This window comes from Gopherus evgoodei, chromosome 9 (assembly GCF_007399415.2).
Source record: "Gopherus evgoodei ecotype Sinaloan lineage chromosome 9, rGopEvg1_v1.p, whole genome shotgun sequence".
Lineage (NCBI taxonomy): Eukaryota > Metazoa > Chordata > Testudines > Testudinidae > Gopherus > Gopherus evgoodei.
In genome coordinates this window covers 19,416,870-19,436,212 of record NC_044330.1, presented here as the reverse complement: position 1 = coordinate 19,436,212, position 19,343 = coordinate 19,416,870, and the positions used below count along the sequence as shown (strand labels likewise).

General features: G+C 38.9%; 1 protein-coding gene across 1 annotated transcript in view; it reads right to left on the bottom strand.

Moving 5' to 3' along the window:
- The window catches only part of BCHE (butyrylcholinesterase), a 45,406-nt gene extending 26,336 nt beyond the window's left edge, over nucleotides 1-19,070 (bottom strand). The window contains exons 1-2 of the mRNA XM_030576450.1: nucleotides 18,971-19,070; nucleotides 13,876-15,400 (exon numbers count right to left, since the gene is read on the bottom strand). Of these exons, the coding sequence (XP_030432310.1) occupies nucleotides 13,876-15,398 (1,523 nt within the window). The 5' untranslated portion in view covers nucleotides 15,399-15,400; nucleotides 18,971-19,070. The remainder of the gene's footprint in view (nucleotides 1-13,875; nucleotides 15,401-18,970) is intronic.
- Nucleotides 19,071-19,343: the final 273 nt, after the last annotated feature.

Genomic DNA, 19,343 nt, shown 5'->3' with positions numbered 1-19,343 from the left:
TAATATTGCTGCCCTTTCTCCCCACATTGGTGTCCCTGCCAGTAGGGACACTACCAGCAGGGCTGCCCACGGGGGAGGCAAAAAGGGCAGGGACATTAAAGTGCTGCAGCAGCAGTGCTTTAAGGACGGTCCTTTGCTGCTGCAGCGCTGGGCCACCGATGGAGTGGAGGCGCAGCAACGTTAAAGCACTGCTGCGGCAAAGGACCCTGCAGCGTTTTAAAGTCCCTGCCCCTTTTGCCTAAAGGGGCAAAAGGAGCAGCTGCCCTGGGCCCGGCTATTTAAAAGGGCCTGGGGCTCTGGATGCCGCTAGCGCAGCAGCGGTGTCCGTAGCCCCGGGCCCTTTAAGTCAGCACGGGAACCCTGGATGGCATTGACCAGGTGGCCTGGAAGGGCTGGCTGGGGGATGCTGACCCCTAACCTCGCCCCTTCCACCCCAGGCCCCACCCCTTCCAGGGGCCAAAGCCATCCCCACTCTGTACCGGTAAGTGTCCTGAGTTACTTTCACCCCCATGTAGTAATAATAATCTTTTTATTAGATTACACATTTGAATTTATATTCTTGCAAAGCATCATTAACAGATAGGCCTGCAGTATTTGGGATGCTGTGAATATGTATGTAATCCTAGATAATTATATATGTATATATAGATATCTTAAGATATTTCAGCATGGCTTGCTTAACCTGCAGTCCGTTAACACATGGTCGTGACGGCTTTACTCCTGACATCCGTACGTAAACAGGTCTGTACAGTACTGTTGTTTGAGATGTCATTTGAGGCCTGATCCAATTCCCTCTGAAGTCAAGGAGTATCTTAGAGGTTGATCCCAATCAGACTGCCCTTGACTTCAGTGAGTTTTGATCAGGCCCTTAATGCAGAAATGTGTATAGCTGTATAGAAAACCCTCTTCTTCACTTGTAGATAGAATTTACAGTACTGACATAACAACTTCTTTGTGGGTCTAGTCTCCACTTGCAGTGTGCACAAACTCTAGTCATGTTTATGAAATGTGCAGCCATCAATGAGCCTTTGTGTTTTGTAGACCTGAAAGCCCTTTCATGTGATGCCAATGGAAGATTTCAAGGGCTACCTTTCAAACATACTCTTTACACTCTCAGTTGCCACTAGAAATCAGATTAAACTATAAATCAGGATGACTTTGTAGAGGTCAAAGAGGTATATATAGGTATCCCCAGTGGGGCTTTGAAGCAGTTGCATAAGGGGAAATCATCTCCGCAGGAGATAAGGGAAAGAGGTATGGCGGATACAATCTTTTATTCACCCTTTCCTAATCTGGCAGAGATGTCGTTGGGACCTCACCTCTCCCTGTCATGGTCTGGAATTAAAATTGACATTTGGGCATAGTCAAAAAGTATTTATCCTGGGATAAGTTTAAGCAGCAGTCAGCAAAAGGGGAGAAAAAAGTATTAACTACTGTAGAAGTACTGAGAGTCTTTTAAATCCCCAGTAGCCTTGGTAAAATGTGTTGGTGTCATTGGTTGTGAGAAAAGAGTAACTCGGTACGCATATGCATATAATTACTAATCTGGCTGTCTGCTGCTCCACCATTAGTGGAGTACATTCTCAGTCACTCATAGGTTGTCAGATAAATGGTTTCAGTTCTTTCAGTGCTTTCCTGATTTCCAAGGACCAAACTTTAAAAAACAGCCTCTGTGCAGCAGATATGGCAGGATGTGATATCTGATAATTGGTTGTATACTAACTACCCTAATTATTATTCGTCGACTGGATACTCCTTTCACAACTGGCTGAAATTGGTTGGTCCCCTGTGGCCTTGTCTACACTAGCATTTTTCTTGACATTTACCACTTTTGAAGTTCCACCAGTGGTAAGAATAGTGGGAGCGCTAGCATGGGGTTTAAATCAGGGCCTTTACCTTAGGGCCAGTGCCAGTCCTCAAATCCTCCCAGCAGGCCAATGTCACTCATGCCACCAAGAACCTGCCCCCAAAAAAACTCCGCCCCCCCACCTGCCTAAGGCTTTGGGGTCTGGGGTAGAGGATTGGGGTGCAGACTCTGGGAGGGAGTTTAGGGGCTGGGGTGTGTGCGGGAAGGAGGTGCAGGCTCTGGGAGGGAGTTTGGGGGCTGGGTGTGTGGGGGGTTGGAGTGCAGGCTCTGGGAGTTTGTGGGGGGGTGTGGGAAAGGGAAGTGGGTCCAGGCTCTGGGAGAGGGTTGCTTACCTAGGGCTCCAAGGCGGGGCAGGCCGGGGGGCCTCTATGCACTTCTGCCCCCAGGCACCACCCCTGCAACGTTCCATTGGCCTCAGGGAGGGGCCAACAGCCACTGGAGTGAGCAGGCAGACGCCACTCAGCTCCGCTGCACTGCTGGGACCCCTGAGGGTGGAACGCCAGGGGGTGGCAGGTGGGGCCAAGGGAGAGACCTGGCCCCAAAACTGCTGGAGCCCTACAGGCCATATTGGGGTGCTCATGGGCCGCAGATGACCAGCAGGCTGGGAGTTTGAAACACCTGGCTCCAGGCCAATGGGGGCTGTGGGAAGCAGCGCAGGCTGAGGGATGTACTGGTTGCCCTTCCCGCAGCCCCCATTGGCCTGGAGCAGTGAACCACAGCCAGTGGAAGCTGCGATCGGCCGAATCTGCGGTTGCGGCAGGTAAACAAACCAGCCCGGATCACCAGGGGCTTTCCCTGAACAAGCGGAGGCTTGACTTTGAGAAGCACTGATCTAGACCTACTCTGAGCAGGGTTAGATATGCAGGATGACCAATGGCAGGTTTACCTTAGAGCTTCTACCTTTACCCTCACATATGGAGTTGCACTAGTGGTAATGCATCAATTGGAATTTTCAAGAAACAATGCTAGGGTACATCTAGCTCAGGAAAACAGAGCTGAGTAAAATGCTGGAACAAGCCACTTAAACTCGAGTAAAGTGATATCTAGATCTTTCATGATCTCAAGGCTAAATCCATTGTGGAGCAATAAAATGTGATGTCCACAAGAAGACAGAATACAAACATCCCCTCAGGAATTTAAATTACATCTTGGCACCATAAAATATATTAGATTTGAAAAACTGATGGGAACTTTTACCAGAGAAAGCAAGGGAGAGGGGCAAGTTTGTGAGGGCTAACAGAGGGAATGTGACATGAAGTAGCAGTCTCCTTTTCCCAGTCCAGAGCTATGAGAGCTTAGAGAAGAATGGGTTGTTGTCATCTGTATACATCTTTAGCTTTCTTTGGTAAGGACAGCAGAAATGATATTCTATGAGTCTATTTATTTCTGTATAATACTTGTAAATATTCTAATGTTTTCTATTATGTTTTGGCCTTGTAGACAATATCATGTTGTATCCACAATAATCTTGGAGGTACTGGGATTCCAGGAAGTTCATCCTTAGGCTGCCACCTTACCAAATCACATCCATCACAGGCAGATTTGTTAGGCTTTGGTAATCAAGACAACGATCAGAATATTTGAATAGCAGCCTCAGGCCTGAAAGAATCTCTTTGTTTTAAGCTACAAACAGCAGACCTTGGAATTTTCAACTGCTGTGGTGTAACCATAGACAGTCTTCAAATGGTTCAGGCTGTGTCTGAGGGGCAAATGCTGAACAAACATGAGGGCTGAAGCATCTGGGAGAAAAGACTGTAAAAGCTTCTAATTTTATGCCTACACTAAAATACAGTTTTGTGTGCGCAATCAACTGTGAGCGTGAAATGACTGAATTTAGACATCAAACTTCCAGATTTGTGGGCCCAAAAAGACAATTGCTCCCACAAATCATGCAGCTAGATTGCTAACTGCTACCATTTTCACCCTTAATTGACTGCACCTGTAGGTGATGGGAACAAAACTGCAGGCACAGAATTAGACACCAGATTGAGGCCTCTGTGACAATTTGGCCCTAGATTCATAGCTATCTCTCTATCATTCCTCATTGCCACTTCTCTGACACAGATCATTCTCCATGGAAACCATTCTCTTGTGTTTGTCAGTGAACTGAAATGTGCAGGTTTCTGTTCCTCATGTTTCTCATCAGGATTTCAGTTAAAAATGCTAGGATTATCTAGAAAAAATAATAGCTTGCAAAAATTTTGCTCTGCAGTTTCAGTCTCTTATGAACTAAACTCATATGGCATTGTCCAGTCAGAAAAAAAATGGAAAGCAGAACATTTTTGAACTTGAGCTATATCTATGGAAGAAGACTAGTATCTATAAAATGAGGATTTTACCCTTGATTAACACTGATTATAGGTAGAAGTTAACACTAAACAGCGACAGAATTTGGTTCTTCTCTAAAAATGCTGTTGTAAAAAGTTATGGTCTAGTGAAACTAAGTACTAATATTGGACCCATGCTTTGTGCTCCCTGCTACATCTCCAAAAGTGTATGTGAAAAACGTAAGTGTGCACCATTTTAGACATGCACAACTCTTAATATGGTCACAATTTGCACATGCACATAAATAAGCATTTATGCAATTCCCATCCTTCACAAATGCAAAAAGAAGTCAATCATGTGGAAAAGCATGTCCCTCTGCCCCTGGGGCATACTTTACTTTGGGGCAAGTGGGGCAGTCACTCCCCACCAACTTGGTTCCCCCTTTGACTTTTCGTGGGTCTATACTTTTTCCATGTAGGCAAGATTAGTTTTGATAAATCCTGATGTCTTCCAAAGTGGTTCAGCATATTTACTATCTACCTGTAAGTTTTATATAGCGCCCCTCATTTTGGTATCTGAACACCTGACAAACAATATTTTTTTATAATGTAGAGATGGGGAACAGCGGCACAGAGAGACAAAGTGATTTGCACAAAGTCACACAAAGAACCCATCGCATAATCAAGAATGGAACCTGCATACCCTGAGTCTTAGTCCAATGCTTTAATCACAAGACCATCTTTTGCCTGTCTTCATTAGGGAGAGATCCTTCATTTACTGCAATGGGTTTTACATTTTGTTAGATGAGACCATCATATATACAGCATTTCAAGACAAATCTTTATATTGTATTTTCAGTTGCTAGTCTGTTATTTCATTTGATTGTTCACTATGATATTTACACAGTTTTTAAATGAAGGTCTGATTTGCCATTTGAAAGTGCAAGAACTTTTTCAGCAATGATTTGACCCACTTATTGTCAAGAACAAAACTTCTATTTTCTGAATCTAATTTTCTGTACATATGGGAAAAATGTTCCCCTTTTATGTATGTTGACAATGATATTAAACCAATCTAAATATTTTGCAACCCTGCCCCATTTGAAATAAAATGGCTAAACCAAATATTCCTGTTTTCAATTTTGAAATTCTATGACAGCTTGTCAATTTGCAAGCCAGACTCTCAGATGACTGCCAAGCGTGTGTTTCCAGTTATTGGCTTCATGCATGATGTACCATATACAAAAGTACAAAATAGCTAAACAGTGGTTCCCATTACTGCTTTTTAATATAACAATATGTGTGGACATCAGTACTGATGTTGAATGATGCCAAGGCATTTTAAAGACTCCTGAATAAAGTGGAATCAAGTGTTTACAATAAAAAATGTATTTGTTAGGTGCGGTCCATATTTTTCTTTATGAACTATCTATGAGGAAAGCATGATTTCCACAGATTTGTTTGTGGCTCTAAAATGAGTCACATAGAAAAAGAGAAAGTATTGCGGATGTTCCACAGCAAGGATGTGGGGAGGAGAGGGGAGGAATAAATCAGATTTTCCTCTTTGTGCATCAGTACCTAATGATCATATTTATAAGGGCTTTCTGCTCCCATTCTCTGTCTGGAATTATAAAATGGCTCCAGTATGCCTCACATTGCCAGGGATTCTTCTCCCCTAAATCACGTTTCCCTCCAACCAAACTGGCTTCTGCTTTCTTGACTTGACCAAAGCCACCTGACTAAGGTGACTAGTGTCTTGCACTAGGTAAATGATAGAGGTGATTCTGTGTCCTTATTATCTTTAATCTGTCTGCTGCTTGCAACACCACTGATCACTCTCCTCTTCCAGGTCCTTTTCCCTCTACACATTGATGATATTGTGCTATCCTAGTTCTTGTCTTTCCTTGATGACTTAATGCGTCTTCTCTTCTGTCATTGTCTCTTGGTATCATATAGGGTTCTTTCTTCTGTCTCCTCCTTGCTGAACAATCTCTCTTTAGATTGTGTCATTGACTCCAAGAGTTTCAACCATATTATGAAGATGGTTGAAATATTGCTCTCCTTTTCTGTCCAATCTCACATCTGCAGTCTGTCAGATAGCTCCTTCTGTATGTCCTTGTCTTTCCTTCTAACTCTTCTTCATTTCCTCTTTTCTCAGCCCAAATGGACAGCTATTCATCGCAGGCTTATAGAGTCTCATCTTTTAATCTTCACTCTCCTTTTGCTCCCACAATTTATATATAGATATAGATCCAATATTTCTTCTTGTATAATCTTGTCACAGTCTGTCTTTTTGTCTCTCTTCCCATTATCAGAATGGATGAAATTTCTTCCTAATGGAATGTTTTTCTGATAGAAAATGTGTTTTGTTGAAACTGAAAAATTCCAAGGAAATGTGTCAATTTTAATGAAATTTCCTTTTAAAACACATTGAAATTAACCTTTTTTGATAAGATTGAAATGAGCAACCATATAAATCAAAAGATCTTGCGTTATTAAAACAGGATCCATTGTGGTCATGGGTGGTTTAACCTATATCTTTCCCATTGCAGCTTCTTCATCTCCCTGTTTTGCCTCTGTGGAGCTCAAGAACAAATAGTATGCAATTTGGTTATGGATGCTCTCTTTATCATCTTGATGGTGGATGGATGTGATTTATGTCTCTGGGTGCTGCTGCTGTGATGGAATGGCTGCATCACTTACCCGATAGCTAATTGTTTGTGCCAGCAGAAGCCATATGCCAGAAGAAGCTTCCCTATTCTCCTGCTAAAGGCATCTTTCTCTTCCATGGCTCCAACAATATGGCTTCCCATACATCCCTAAACACGTGAATTATTCCATTGTCTTTCTACCATATTTTGCATCTGGTTCAAACTCCTTGATCTCAACTACATTTTTCTGTCATCTGTGTGGCAGAAAAAGGGCTACATGAGGGCTTGATGAGCCAATGTGGACCATGCCATTTGGCTCTAGATCAGAAGGTGAAGGATTCATGACAAGGGTGTGCATTTCTTCTTTGAGAAAGGCTGAAACCATAAGCTCTGTTCCAACAATCTCTGGGCTATGTTGAAATATACTTTGAATCCTGGGCCCATGCACCCCTGAATTTTGAGCAAATCCATATCTGAATCAGAGTTTTGTGGCTTAGGCCCATTCACACATCTCTCTTTCTATGAATGTATGTAGCCCTTAGCGCAGTACTGTCTATAGCCCATGTTTAGTTTGTTTCCACAAGCTAGTTTCCTACTCTGTTTCCAATGCGTTGGGAAGATAAAAAACGAGTTTCTAAATTTTCTGTTTTCTAAATTTTCTGATGTTCCTTTCTACACAACTGAGTCTTGGATCTTTAGTTCAGTCTGCTGTCTAGACTCAAGATGAGGCTTCTGTTTTTGTTCTCACTGTTATGAAACTACTCCCTGCACTGATGTTTGTCATATGTCCACCACAGGAACATCAGGGGAAGACTATAATAACCAGATAAGATCCTTCAGAGCTTTAACAATCAAAGTAACACAGGTTCCCCTAAAACATAGGGGTGAATACTTCAAAGGCTTGTTTTTGTGGGTTTTTTTTTAAAGGCTGCAAAAGATTTGTTTAACCAATTGTGAAAACAGTGAGGCAAATTTTGCAAGTTTCTTTTTATAGGAGACATTTTTCACAAAGCCTTAAAATATTATATTTAAATGTTCTACTACTTTCTTACTTGAGCTTTTGTCTTATCTGATTTGTCTATCTCCTTGTCAATTTTCCTTCACTCGTGTCTAGAAAAATACACTGAATAAACATAATGAATAAAGGAATGTAAAAGGCATAACCTAGCAACAACTGATTTGCAATGCCATACATTTCTCCCATGATAAATAAAGCCTCATCTTACTAGAAGGTGGCAGAGCATTCTGCTGACTATGATTGATAGTACTGATTAGTGTCACTCATTTACTTCCAAAAGCTTTCTGAAGAACAGCAAAAGTGGTGAAGAAAAATGAAAGTAACAAATGTGTCAGTCATCATGGACCTCACTTAAAATAAAGCATACAGGGAAAACTTGCAGATAAAGCCCACCAAAAACTCAATCCACATTGACTAGCCCTTCATGTCTGAACTAGATAGATATATAGAGCCTGATATTCAACCTCTAGTGACTTGATTGAGTCTTCATCAAGCAAAACATGGCTGAATCCATTCTGCTGAGCTCTGCTAGGTGCAGGTCTGAAAGAGGTAGCCATTCAAGTCTCAGGCTGGCTGAGGCTTGGTTCAGACCTTGGTTTTAAGGCTGCTCTAACCTAAGTCCAGTTGCAAATGGTCCCAGGTAACAATAACAGCTGAAAAACATGAGTCAGGCTAAGTGAAAGACTATTTAAAACTAACATAAATTAATTATGATTTTGTTCTGGAGCCACCATCTTCCCCCTACCAGTTCTTTTCTTATGCTTTATTTCTTTACAAAGAAGAAACAAAACCTCTTTCTTTTCTCTAGCCAGGAGAGATTCTTTTTTTAGGGAAACCAAAAATAATGTTATCTCCTCCTTGTTCAAAGTTGTGGAGAAAGATACTCCCTAAAATTAAGTTTATGAAACTAGAAATACTCTGAGTGAACTACAGCATTTGAAAAACATGGAAGAATCTGACCCAATGCTAAAAAGTTCCATCTCCAGTTCAACATATTAAAAGCTGAAATGACTAATGCAATAGCAAAAAAGCTGCAGGTGACAGTGAATGTAGAAAATAGGTATGGCTTTGACTTCCACTCATTGGAATTTTATTGACAGTTTAGTAATATTTACCTTTCTCTGCCCTTTAAAGAGCATTAGTTGTGAGTCTGGTACTGATGACATATTGTTCAACAGAGCCCACTCCTAAGTATCTGCACTTTCTGCTTCAATAAAAAGAATGCAATATGAAAGCAAAAAGGTTGCTGGAAAATAGTACTGTTCACCTGTCAATAAACTTCAGATGAAAGAACAGCAGAGGTACAATAAAAGGCACATAGTTATTGAAAGATAAAAGCACTTGAGTCACATCATAAAGTCCAATAACACTCTGGATTTTCAAAGGAAACAAAAACGCTGAATATTAGAATCAGCCAATAGCATGATATTTCTATTCCCTTGAGTTAAGCAGCACTGGAAAATACAGATCCCTGGGTCATTATTGAAAATTATGCACATCAGATGATCTTGATGCAATTTTCAATGGTGGAAAGTTCACAAAGATCTCACCCTATTGGACACCAATTCTTGCTCTTCTTGGCAGACTCATAGGAGAGACCATGGACTGAACTACTTTCTCACCCTGAGAGATGACCTTTCACATCAGGGTTGAGGCACACTGACACCCAGTGTGAAATCTGCACTACAGTTGCTCATATTGCATCTGTGGCTAAATAGAGGAGTTCAGTTTCCAGGTCAGGCAATCCTGTACCACTCACAAGCATGAAAGGCAAAACTGGGTGCCTAAAGACCAGTACCTCAACCTATAATTTGCATTCTAAAATCATTTCCTTAGAGTACTAAATAGGAATTTTGGTGTGTAACTGTAGACGTCCAACTTTGAATATTTTGGCAAAAATGTTCTAACTGCCTTGTTTCTGGCTCTTAATGTCTTACCATAGACTAAAGTACTGTTTTTTGCATCCTGATTAAAAAAACAGAAAATCCTAATCCCCTAGAATGTCTCCTGGCAAAGTGGTCAGTCATGATTGACACCTTCATTTTTAGTGAGGTTGCCAGATAAAAGTGACTACAGACTTGGAAAATTGAAACAACTGTCTTGTGTAAAATGTTCTTGGTCTTCATTGTTTTGGAAAACTTCAGGCCAGTTGACAGCCTTATTTTATTAGGCAAACAAAAGAATCAAGGATTTATATATCACTAGGGTACATTTTGAAGGAATCATTTGTCTTTTTTATGATAACTTTTTTTTTCTGGTTTTACATGACATCAGGTATTTCTTCAGAATGGAAGACGGCTCCTTTAGGGTCATTGAACCTGCCTGTTTCAATATGAACATCCTTAATCCCAGCATTCATATCTGGATGAAAAATATAGGGCCAGAGTGCAAGCTCAAAGAGAACCCATGAGGAACATGCAGTTACAAGCCACAGCACCGAAGGCTAAATGAAGTACTCTGTCCTTTCTGAGGTAAGTTGAGCCAGCTCGAAATTACCTCCAAGTGTAAAGTCATTGAGACAAAAAATAAACAAAAATCTTTTAGCTTTTGCTGAGCTTTTCATATCTCTTTTTATATGCAAGTTTCTATTTCCTCCCTCATGGTTTGGTATTAGTGCACATTAGAATACTAGGTCAAACGCCCTCAGTAATAACTGTGCTGTATAATCTTTCTGATTTTCATCTTTTTTCCCTAGTTTTCTCCTCTGGTACTGCAAATATCAATGGCAAAGGCACTTTTGCCCCATATACTTACCTTTTTATTGCACCAGAATTTACTATGCATAATATGTCAAATACAAGAAGTATTTGTATTTTTGTGAATCTGTAGTGCATAATCAGACGTGTCAGGAAGAGGGGAGGCATACTTTACTCTGGATAATATTTAGAATCAATTTGATCCACTTCTTCTAAACTATGGGCAGTGTATATTGGTTAGATCCATGTTTTTGTTTATGAAGTGAGTGGCTTCTAACAGGTTAACTAAACAGAAAACATATCAATGTGATTGTTTTGCTGGGGATTCAAATTGCATAGATGTATTATCTACCATAAGTAGTTATGTTTTCAATATTTGTGATAGAAGCAGATAGTGAGTATTTTCTGTTTGCTGTGGAAACCACTTGAAATACTATCTGCCAGCTAATCTAATTATAGTCCAAATGATAATTAGACTATGACACAACTATTGGCTGACAGTCTTTCACAAACTTAAACTTGCACACACACACCTTATGTTGCCTAATTTTAGCTTGCACTGTGCCCTTATCTCTGTAACTTCATTTTACCAAGCAGGTATTGAGAAACGGAAACTACGTATTATACCTCTGAAACTATGCTAATACCAAACCACACATCTAAATATTTCTCTGCAAAATCTCTATGAGAAGAGAAGCTCATTTTTAAAACAAATAAATGTTTTAATTTAAATTGAAATGTCTACACTTTTAGATATAGTTGTGGTGGCTACCGTATTGTCATTATCTGCAATTTTCTGCAGGATAGGTTTGCAAAAGCTGCAGAATCTAGTGGAGATCTTTAATTCAGTGCAGTCTTAATTACTGTTGAAATGTCTGAACTCCACTGGTTTCAGAGTGCTATGGATATTAGATCCATCCTTAACCCTTAAGTAGAAAGGGTTACCAAGTTTTAGCTGACCTCACTGTATAGGCTCCAGAGCAGCAATTTATTGCAAAAAAAAATTAATGCATATATAATAGAGAGATGGCAAATATGTAGTATCTTAATTCCTTTTATTATGCTCATTAACTACAGTCAAAAAAGCTTCCATAGAAGCCTGCTAAAGGAATAGATTGTCCCTCTTAAAGGGAAAATCTGTTAAAGGAATGATGCATTTAAACAGATTGTTAGTTCCCCTCAATGTGTAATGTAAAATGAATACAAAAGTAGACCTATTAAATACATCTTACCAGATCAATTTTTGCCATTCTTATTGTTCATGAAATAATACTGCCCTCTTAAATACCTTATAAATGCATAATCAACTTAGAAGAATAATTTGAGTGAGAAATGTGAGGCAACAGTTTATGAACATGCATATGTTTCTAATTAAACAACATGTGCCTAACAGTTTGCAGAGGACACAACAATTGGGGGAGTGGTAAATAAAGAAGAAGACAGTCCGCAGATTCAATGTAAAGTCATACATCTTGGAACAAAGAATGTAGGCTATGCTTACAGGAAGGAGGAACCGATCCTGGGAAGCAGTGACTCTGAAGAGGACATGGGGACATGGTGGATAATCAGCTAAACATGAGCTCCCAATGTGATGCTATGGCAAAAGGGGTAATGTAATTCTTGACTGTATAAACAAAGGATGTTGCTAAATAGGAGAGAGTTCAGAGAAGAGCCATGAGCATGATTAAGGATTGGGAAAATATGCTATATTGTGAAAGACTCCAGGAGCACAGCCTGTTTAGTTTAACAAAGAGAAGGTTAAGGAGATCACAGTCTATAGGTATGTAAATGGAGAACAGAAAATAGATAGTAAAAGGCTCTTCAATGTAACAGACAAAGGTAAAACAAGACCCAATGGCTGGAAATTGAAGCTAGACAAATTCAGACTAGAAATAAGGCATACCTTTTTAGAAGTGAGACTAATTTACCAATGGAACAATTTACCAAGGGTTCTGATGGATTCTCCATCACTGACAATTTTAAAACAAGATCAGATTATTTTTCTAAATTGTATGCTATAGTTCAAAGTGAAATTAATTTGTGGAAGTACTATAGCATCTGTTATGTAGGAGATTAGACTAGATGGTCACAATGATCCACTCTGGGTTGTAAGCTATGAATCTATGAATGAAAAATGGTTAGGGTATGATCCAAAGTTGAAGTCAGTGGGGATCTGTTAATTGACTTCAGTGTGTTTTGTATCAGGGCATAAATAAGTTTAAGGAAATAGCCATCTCAGAAGCAAGTTACTGTGAGGATAAAAAAAAATGAATAAAGTGATTTCTTGTTACTGTGAGAATAAGTTAAATACTGAAATGTGCATTGCCATGGATACATTTTTCTATTTACAATATGTATTTTTTTTCCTAAGTAGATATGGGTAAAGTAACCAGAATGCAGGGCTTCAATTCTCAACATACCACTTAGGCAACGGTTTTCAAACTTTTTAGGCTGCATACCCCTTTCAAATAATGTAGTCTACCATATATACTCATCTGAGATACTGTCATAATATGCCTATGAAAACAGAAAAAAAGAAAGGTATGGAAGGCATAACATGATGCATTGTCTGCCATTACAGAATTTTTCTTGCATAGCCCTGATGAGAGCTCACATACCCCTAGGGGTATACATATCCTAGTTTGAAAACCACTGCACTAGAGTTATAACATTAAGACTAACTCTGTATGGATCTACTAATGGCTATCTTTAGTGTAAATGTTTTCAAACCTAGAGGATATTTCTACGGTGCCTATAGAAGTCTTACAGATTAATACAGATACTTTCCCCCACCATATGGGGACAATAGGTGTTATAGCCACTATTCCAATCCATATGCTGGAACAGAAGCTGGGTAGACTGGTTGAGGGGGTTGGATTCCATCCCCCAAGTCCCACTTAATGTCTCACATAAAATTTTTTCTTTGGGTTTTGTGGTGAATTTCAATCTTAGAGTGAGTAACACTTAAGTTGACCAGAGTTTTGCCATTTACTTCAATAAGGTCAGGATTTAACCCATAGCGTGTATGAGGTGTATGTATTATATTTTTGCAGCTTGAAATGCTTGCTTTCATTTGCAGCAGCGGCTATCATGAAAAAAAATGTTTTGTGGTTGTCTTCATAAGTGGGCAGCAGATGACTAACAACTTTGAAGGGTACACAATATTTTCTTAAGTTCATATGATATCATCAGCTGCATTTCAACAGTTTATTTTACTGAGATGCTAATTTTATCAATAATAAAAGAGAAGTCCCAGCTAGCTGGACAATTAATCCTTCCTCACAGGCCTCACTAGCCTCCAGAACACAGTCAATAGAATCATTATTTCTAGTTTGTGCATCTGACATAAAAATCAACCAGCAAAACTTAAACTTACCCTGTTTTCGCAAAACTTGCCCAGTATCTCAGCATGGATCTACTCAAGATTTGTTCAGCTTTGGTGTAATTAACTCTTCTCTCTAGAGGTAATCCAAATACAAACTCAATCTCATAACCATGCATTACTCCCATCCATTCTGGCCAAGCAAGTTTTGAGGACCGATGTTCAAAGAAGTAGAAGAATACGTTATTTCCTAGTTGAGCAAAAAAATTTGTGAACTCCATTACAGGACATATGATATTGTAATCCCCAATAATGTCATCCATAGCATCACGATAATTGTCAGGGTTCTGCTCATCTTCCCAGTCTGTGTAGTGAAAAATGATCGATTCCACCCCAAGTTCACTTGCTTCTGGAAAGGACTCACCTAAACCTACTTGGAATTCTGTTTTATTGATCTGGCTATCATTATCTTTGCTGAAACCAGGTGCCCCATACACTAGGAAAGCTGTCCCTTCATCTTTGTTAACTCCCACTAAGAGTTGGGTTTGTTTAAAGAGCCCATGCTGGATCAATGTTTGTGGCATTTCAGTGAGAAAATCACCATCAACTATGGGACAGAAATATACTTTTAAAAGAGAGTTGTGTGTTAGAACAGAAACTTCATTCTCGAGGATATCCTGGGGATCCTTGTTTTGGAGACAGAGAATTATGTCTGTATCATTGCTACCCGAGCAGCTGAGTAGTTTAGCTAAGGTCAAAGTTCTCTTCCTTGCCTCAGAATGTGTTAATGTGGCCCAGGGGGCATTAGCAGCGCCACTTTGCATGATGGCTCTTGTGAAAAGAGGATGGCTTTCAGAAGAAAGAATATGATAGCTAACAGAAGCAGCCCCTGCACTCTCTCCAAATAAAGTGACACTTTTAGAATTGCCGCCAAAGACAGCTATGTTCTCCTGGACCCACTTAAGTGCTAACCTTTGATCAAATAAACCTGCATTTCCTGGAGCTTCCTGGTTTCCCGGTAAAGCCAAGAATCCTAGTGCCCCTGTTCTGTAGTTCACTGAAACTACAATGACTCTTTCAACACGTGCCAGAAATTTACCATCATAGACAGGTAAAGAGGATGTCCCTGATTGAAATCCACCCCCATAAATCCATACCATGACAGTTGCATTTTTGGGTTTTGGAGAAGGAACCCATACATTGAGGTATAAGCAGTCTTCACTAAGGTTAGTGTTTGGATTCCACATCTCTGACCCAGGGAATCCAGGGAAAGTTTTATCTATATTCTGATAACAAGAGTTTGCATGTTTTGTGGCATCCCAAATCTCTGTCCACTTGTTGCGGGGCTCTGGTTTTTTGAATCGTAGTCTACCAAGTGGTGGCTCGCCATAAGGAATTCCCAGAAAGGCCGTCACAGTTCCCCCAAGTACGGGCAAGTGAATCCCTCTTACTTTTCCTTTCTTAGTAGTAACTATAATGTCGTCTTCAGGTAGCACCTTCCTTACAAACATATACAGTAGAAGAAACCACATCAGAAATCTTGTGCAGAAGCTTGTCCCATTGCTGCATGTCATCATTCCTGAAATAAAATAAAAATTAAGCTTAGGAGCCTGCATTTTAATGTATCAGTACAAGGGCCAAAACTTGTTGCATGCAGAAGGAACGTGAAAGGCCCCAAAGGCACTGAAACTAAGGTGGTTCTGCTGCATGGAGCAGCAGAGCAGATTTTAGCCATGGCTTGGTCTTGGCTACACTTGTTGCTAAATCATATTCAGTAACAATCCCACTTTACCCTATTCTGACATGTTTTTCTAGCAATGGGTAAATTTTATAGTCTAGAGTAAGACAATGCTTTTGGATCACAAGGGTGGGCCAAAGAGAGGAAAGTATATGGTTCTGTCTACCACAACATAGAAGGAGGTGGGAGGTTGAGGGCAAGATAGGGGTGGGCCAAAGAGAGGAAAGTATATGGCCAGCAAGTATGTGACTACGTGAACCATTAGTCATATGCCCAATGCAGCAGGTGCCGGTGCCTTGTATGGCATCACAGTAAAAGTCACCAGAAGTAGCCACACGTAGGTTACTTTTTTAAGGAGTATCTGTTCTCCTCCCACACACAATCACTGAACAAACAGTATTTCATCTGGTTTAGCACACAAAAATATACCCTTCAGGCCTTTTCATAATATTTACTTTTGTTAGTTAGTGCCCTGATCATTCCCCTTTGGAGGCTAATACATGAGAAGAACATCATGCAAAACATAATGCATGATTAGAAATATTCTGTCGGTGGTTACTTTGTAATTCATACTATCCTGTAAATAGAGAGAGCTAGTAACAATGTGCACAATCTTAAGGATATCAAGGAAACTTCTACTAGAACTATGGGGCAAAGTTCAGGCCATGTACCAATTTCTTTACAAATAAAGACACATTATTAACCCGGAAAAGCAGCTCCTCTGTCATTTGAATTAGGGTTTTCCCCATGTTTGGGGGTGTTCAGATCTCTATTTTTGTTTCAGAGATGACATGAAGCTGTAGATATTGAACCATGTATTTATGATACGGAACCCAAGTGGGTTGAAATGCAATTGCAAAACATCAAAATAACTTCATTATAAACCCAAGAGTACTCTCTGGGAATTGGAGGTGCGTTTCATAAGTCTGTACTTCAACTGCTATGTATGTCTGTAATACGCTATAACTTCAGTTCTTGTATGTAATCACACACATAATTATGCCAAAATCATGAACAAATAAATGTTTTATAGACATTTAACAATTAGCGTTATTGTGATTGCTTAGATTGTACATTTATTTGGGTAGGGACTATATTTTTTCTTTATTTTTGCAGTGCTTGGTACAGTCCTTGACTGGGGCCTCTAGGTACTGGTAATTCTAGGAATTTAGACCCTGATTAGGTAAAGTACTTAATCACATGCTTAAGTTAATGCATGTGAGTAGTCCCACTGATCTTAGTCTTTTAAAGTTGGACTTATTAACTCTGTTATAAAAACATTCTCTTCCTCTCAAAAGCCAAATGTCAAAAAAGAAGAAAACTCTCATTTGGCCCAATCCTACAATCTGTTTCAGTGAAAATATTCAACAAAGCTTCTCTTCTGTTCTTCCTACCCCCTCCTTCTCCTGCTGTCCAGTTGTGCCTAGTGTATTCAGCACTGCCACTTTAAATAGTTCATTCTTTGTTAATGAGCAGCACTTCTCTCCTTACAAGGAGTGAGGCTAATTTCTGTGGAAAGTACAGCTGTATGCCTGATCTAAGACCATTTAATTTGTTTGTTTATTGTTGGAAAGTTGAGAGAGAATAGAAAAAATAGGGAAGTTTCTGGTTAAAGTGATTCCTAAATATGAGAGAGAATCAAAGTAACTCAGAGAGATAAATGATCACAGACAATATTTCAAACTTTTGTTAAAAGCATGAGAAAATAAAAATCTATAGTACACAGATGATCTATCATGGAAAAAGATGTAAAGCAATAGAATTTTTTATGTAAATGCTTCTCAGTATGATTCATAAAGGATAAAAGGGCTAAAGAGCTGTATCTAACAATAACCAGACCTTAAGATTTACTTACCTAGAATCCTGCAAACACATCCTTGCTAAACTTTACTGGAGTGGGCAACTTCAAATCAATAGAATTACTCCAAGTGTTTGCAGAATCAGGGATTTAGTGCCTCAAGCTGCAGTCCTTAGGCAAAATGAAATCACTTATTGCTTTGTACATCAGTTTACCCACCCATTAAAGAGATACAGTGAGTGTTCCTATCTTTGTAAAGCACTTTAAAGAGCTATAAATGAAAAATGTTCCATAGGGGTTAAGGATTATGCAAGAGTCAAATCCTGGTTATTTTACTTTTAAGTTAATTCATGAATAAAGTGATCAGGAGATTGCATCAATATTGGGCTAAGGACCTAGCAGCAATAGGAAGTCAGCAATTATCCAATATATAATAAACTGGATAAGGAGGGTATTTTTTTAAAAACCATCCAATATGTGACACTGAAAGCAAGCATTTAATGTAGTATTTAAAGTGCTATCTGGAACTGTAAAAGATTAAAATAATCAATGGTAATATTATAGGCATAAGAAAAGTGAAATTAGAATAATAAATAATAAAGGGGGGGATGTGAACATCAGGAGTATAGGGTTCATGTAGAACCTTTAGTCTCCATACAGTTATGTTATTATACACACACACACACAAATATATATGTACACACACTAAAAAACTAATAGAGACAAAAGTAAAAATCCGCAAATATAAAACAGACCCTGAACTTTTGATCCACAATTCTAAAATGTTTTAGCTATTAATGCAAATATTAAAGAAATAGTTAAAGTGAAAAAGTCAACACTATACATTTTAAAATTAGCTCTTCAATGAACTATCAGATCTTTTTAATGAGCAAATGAAATAGGTCAAACTTTGGAAAAAGTACAAAACTTCTACACTGCTAAATGAAAGCATTGTAGTTTCAAGTTATGTTTCCTGCTAATAGTGACAAAACTAGCAATTGAAAGGTATGGTACTGCATTTGGTGGTGAAATAGTACATTTTGTAATAATTTTAATGCTGCATTAAAACAAATTCAGCAACATAAACACACTGAGCTAAATAATAGGACTTGATTATTACTACAAGAATAAAAGAGGTCAGAAGATTGCTTTAGCCTGCCAACCTTAACCAAGAAGAGAGATGTCATTTACTATATTTGCATATTTTAAAAGTTGCTTCTGTATTTGTTTTATCCAATAAAAATTAAACAGAATATACTTCTGTATTCTTAGTCAGTGAGAGAATATAATTTGTTTAAATGATTATTTTCTCTCCTTGCAAATCTTTACCCAACCAAGAAATCTATATTTAAATAGAAAAGGTGGTTGAATTAATAAATGATTTATTGCTCAGTTCAATTTACTTAGCCCAAAATCCCTTGAATAATACCAAGGTCCGATACACATGCCTGCTTATTTGTTCCATCAGTTCCATTTGCAGAGCAGAGTGAGTATCTCCAACAGAGCAACAAATGGTCAGACCATAACATTTTAAAAGATCACAATCCCCATACAAATTGAGTTTAACTGTAACTTATATTGGCATAGAAACATGTAAATAGAGAATCACTCACCCCAGCTTCTATTGCAAAGACTACAAAGTTTCTAAAAGAGTCAAGATCTTTGTATACTTCAGTGAAAAGCAGTGTGCGGCTGCTACTTTAAGCCTGTAAATTGGACAGTACTGACATTATAATCAACTGTTTCTGTCAGAAAGCTCGCGAGACTTGGCAACAGCAACTTGATCTGTAGGCAGCCGTTCTTTAGTATCTGACATCTGTTCAAAGGGTATAGTTGTAGAAATGTTTCAGAATTATACCAGCTTTTATTAAATCAAGCATTAGATTTTATTGGAAAGGGAAAAATAAAATTATCCTTAATACAAGGCTACAACTTTATAACAAATCAGACTACAAACACAACAACAGAAGTACAAATCTTGCTTCT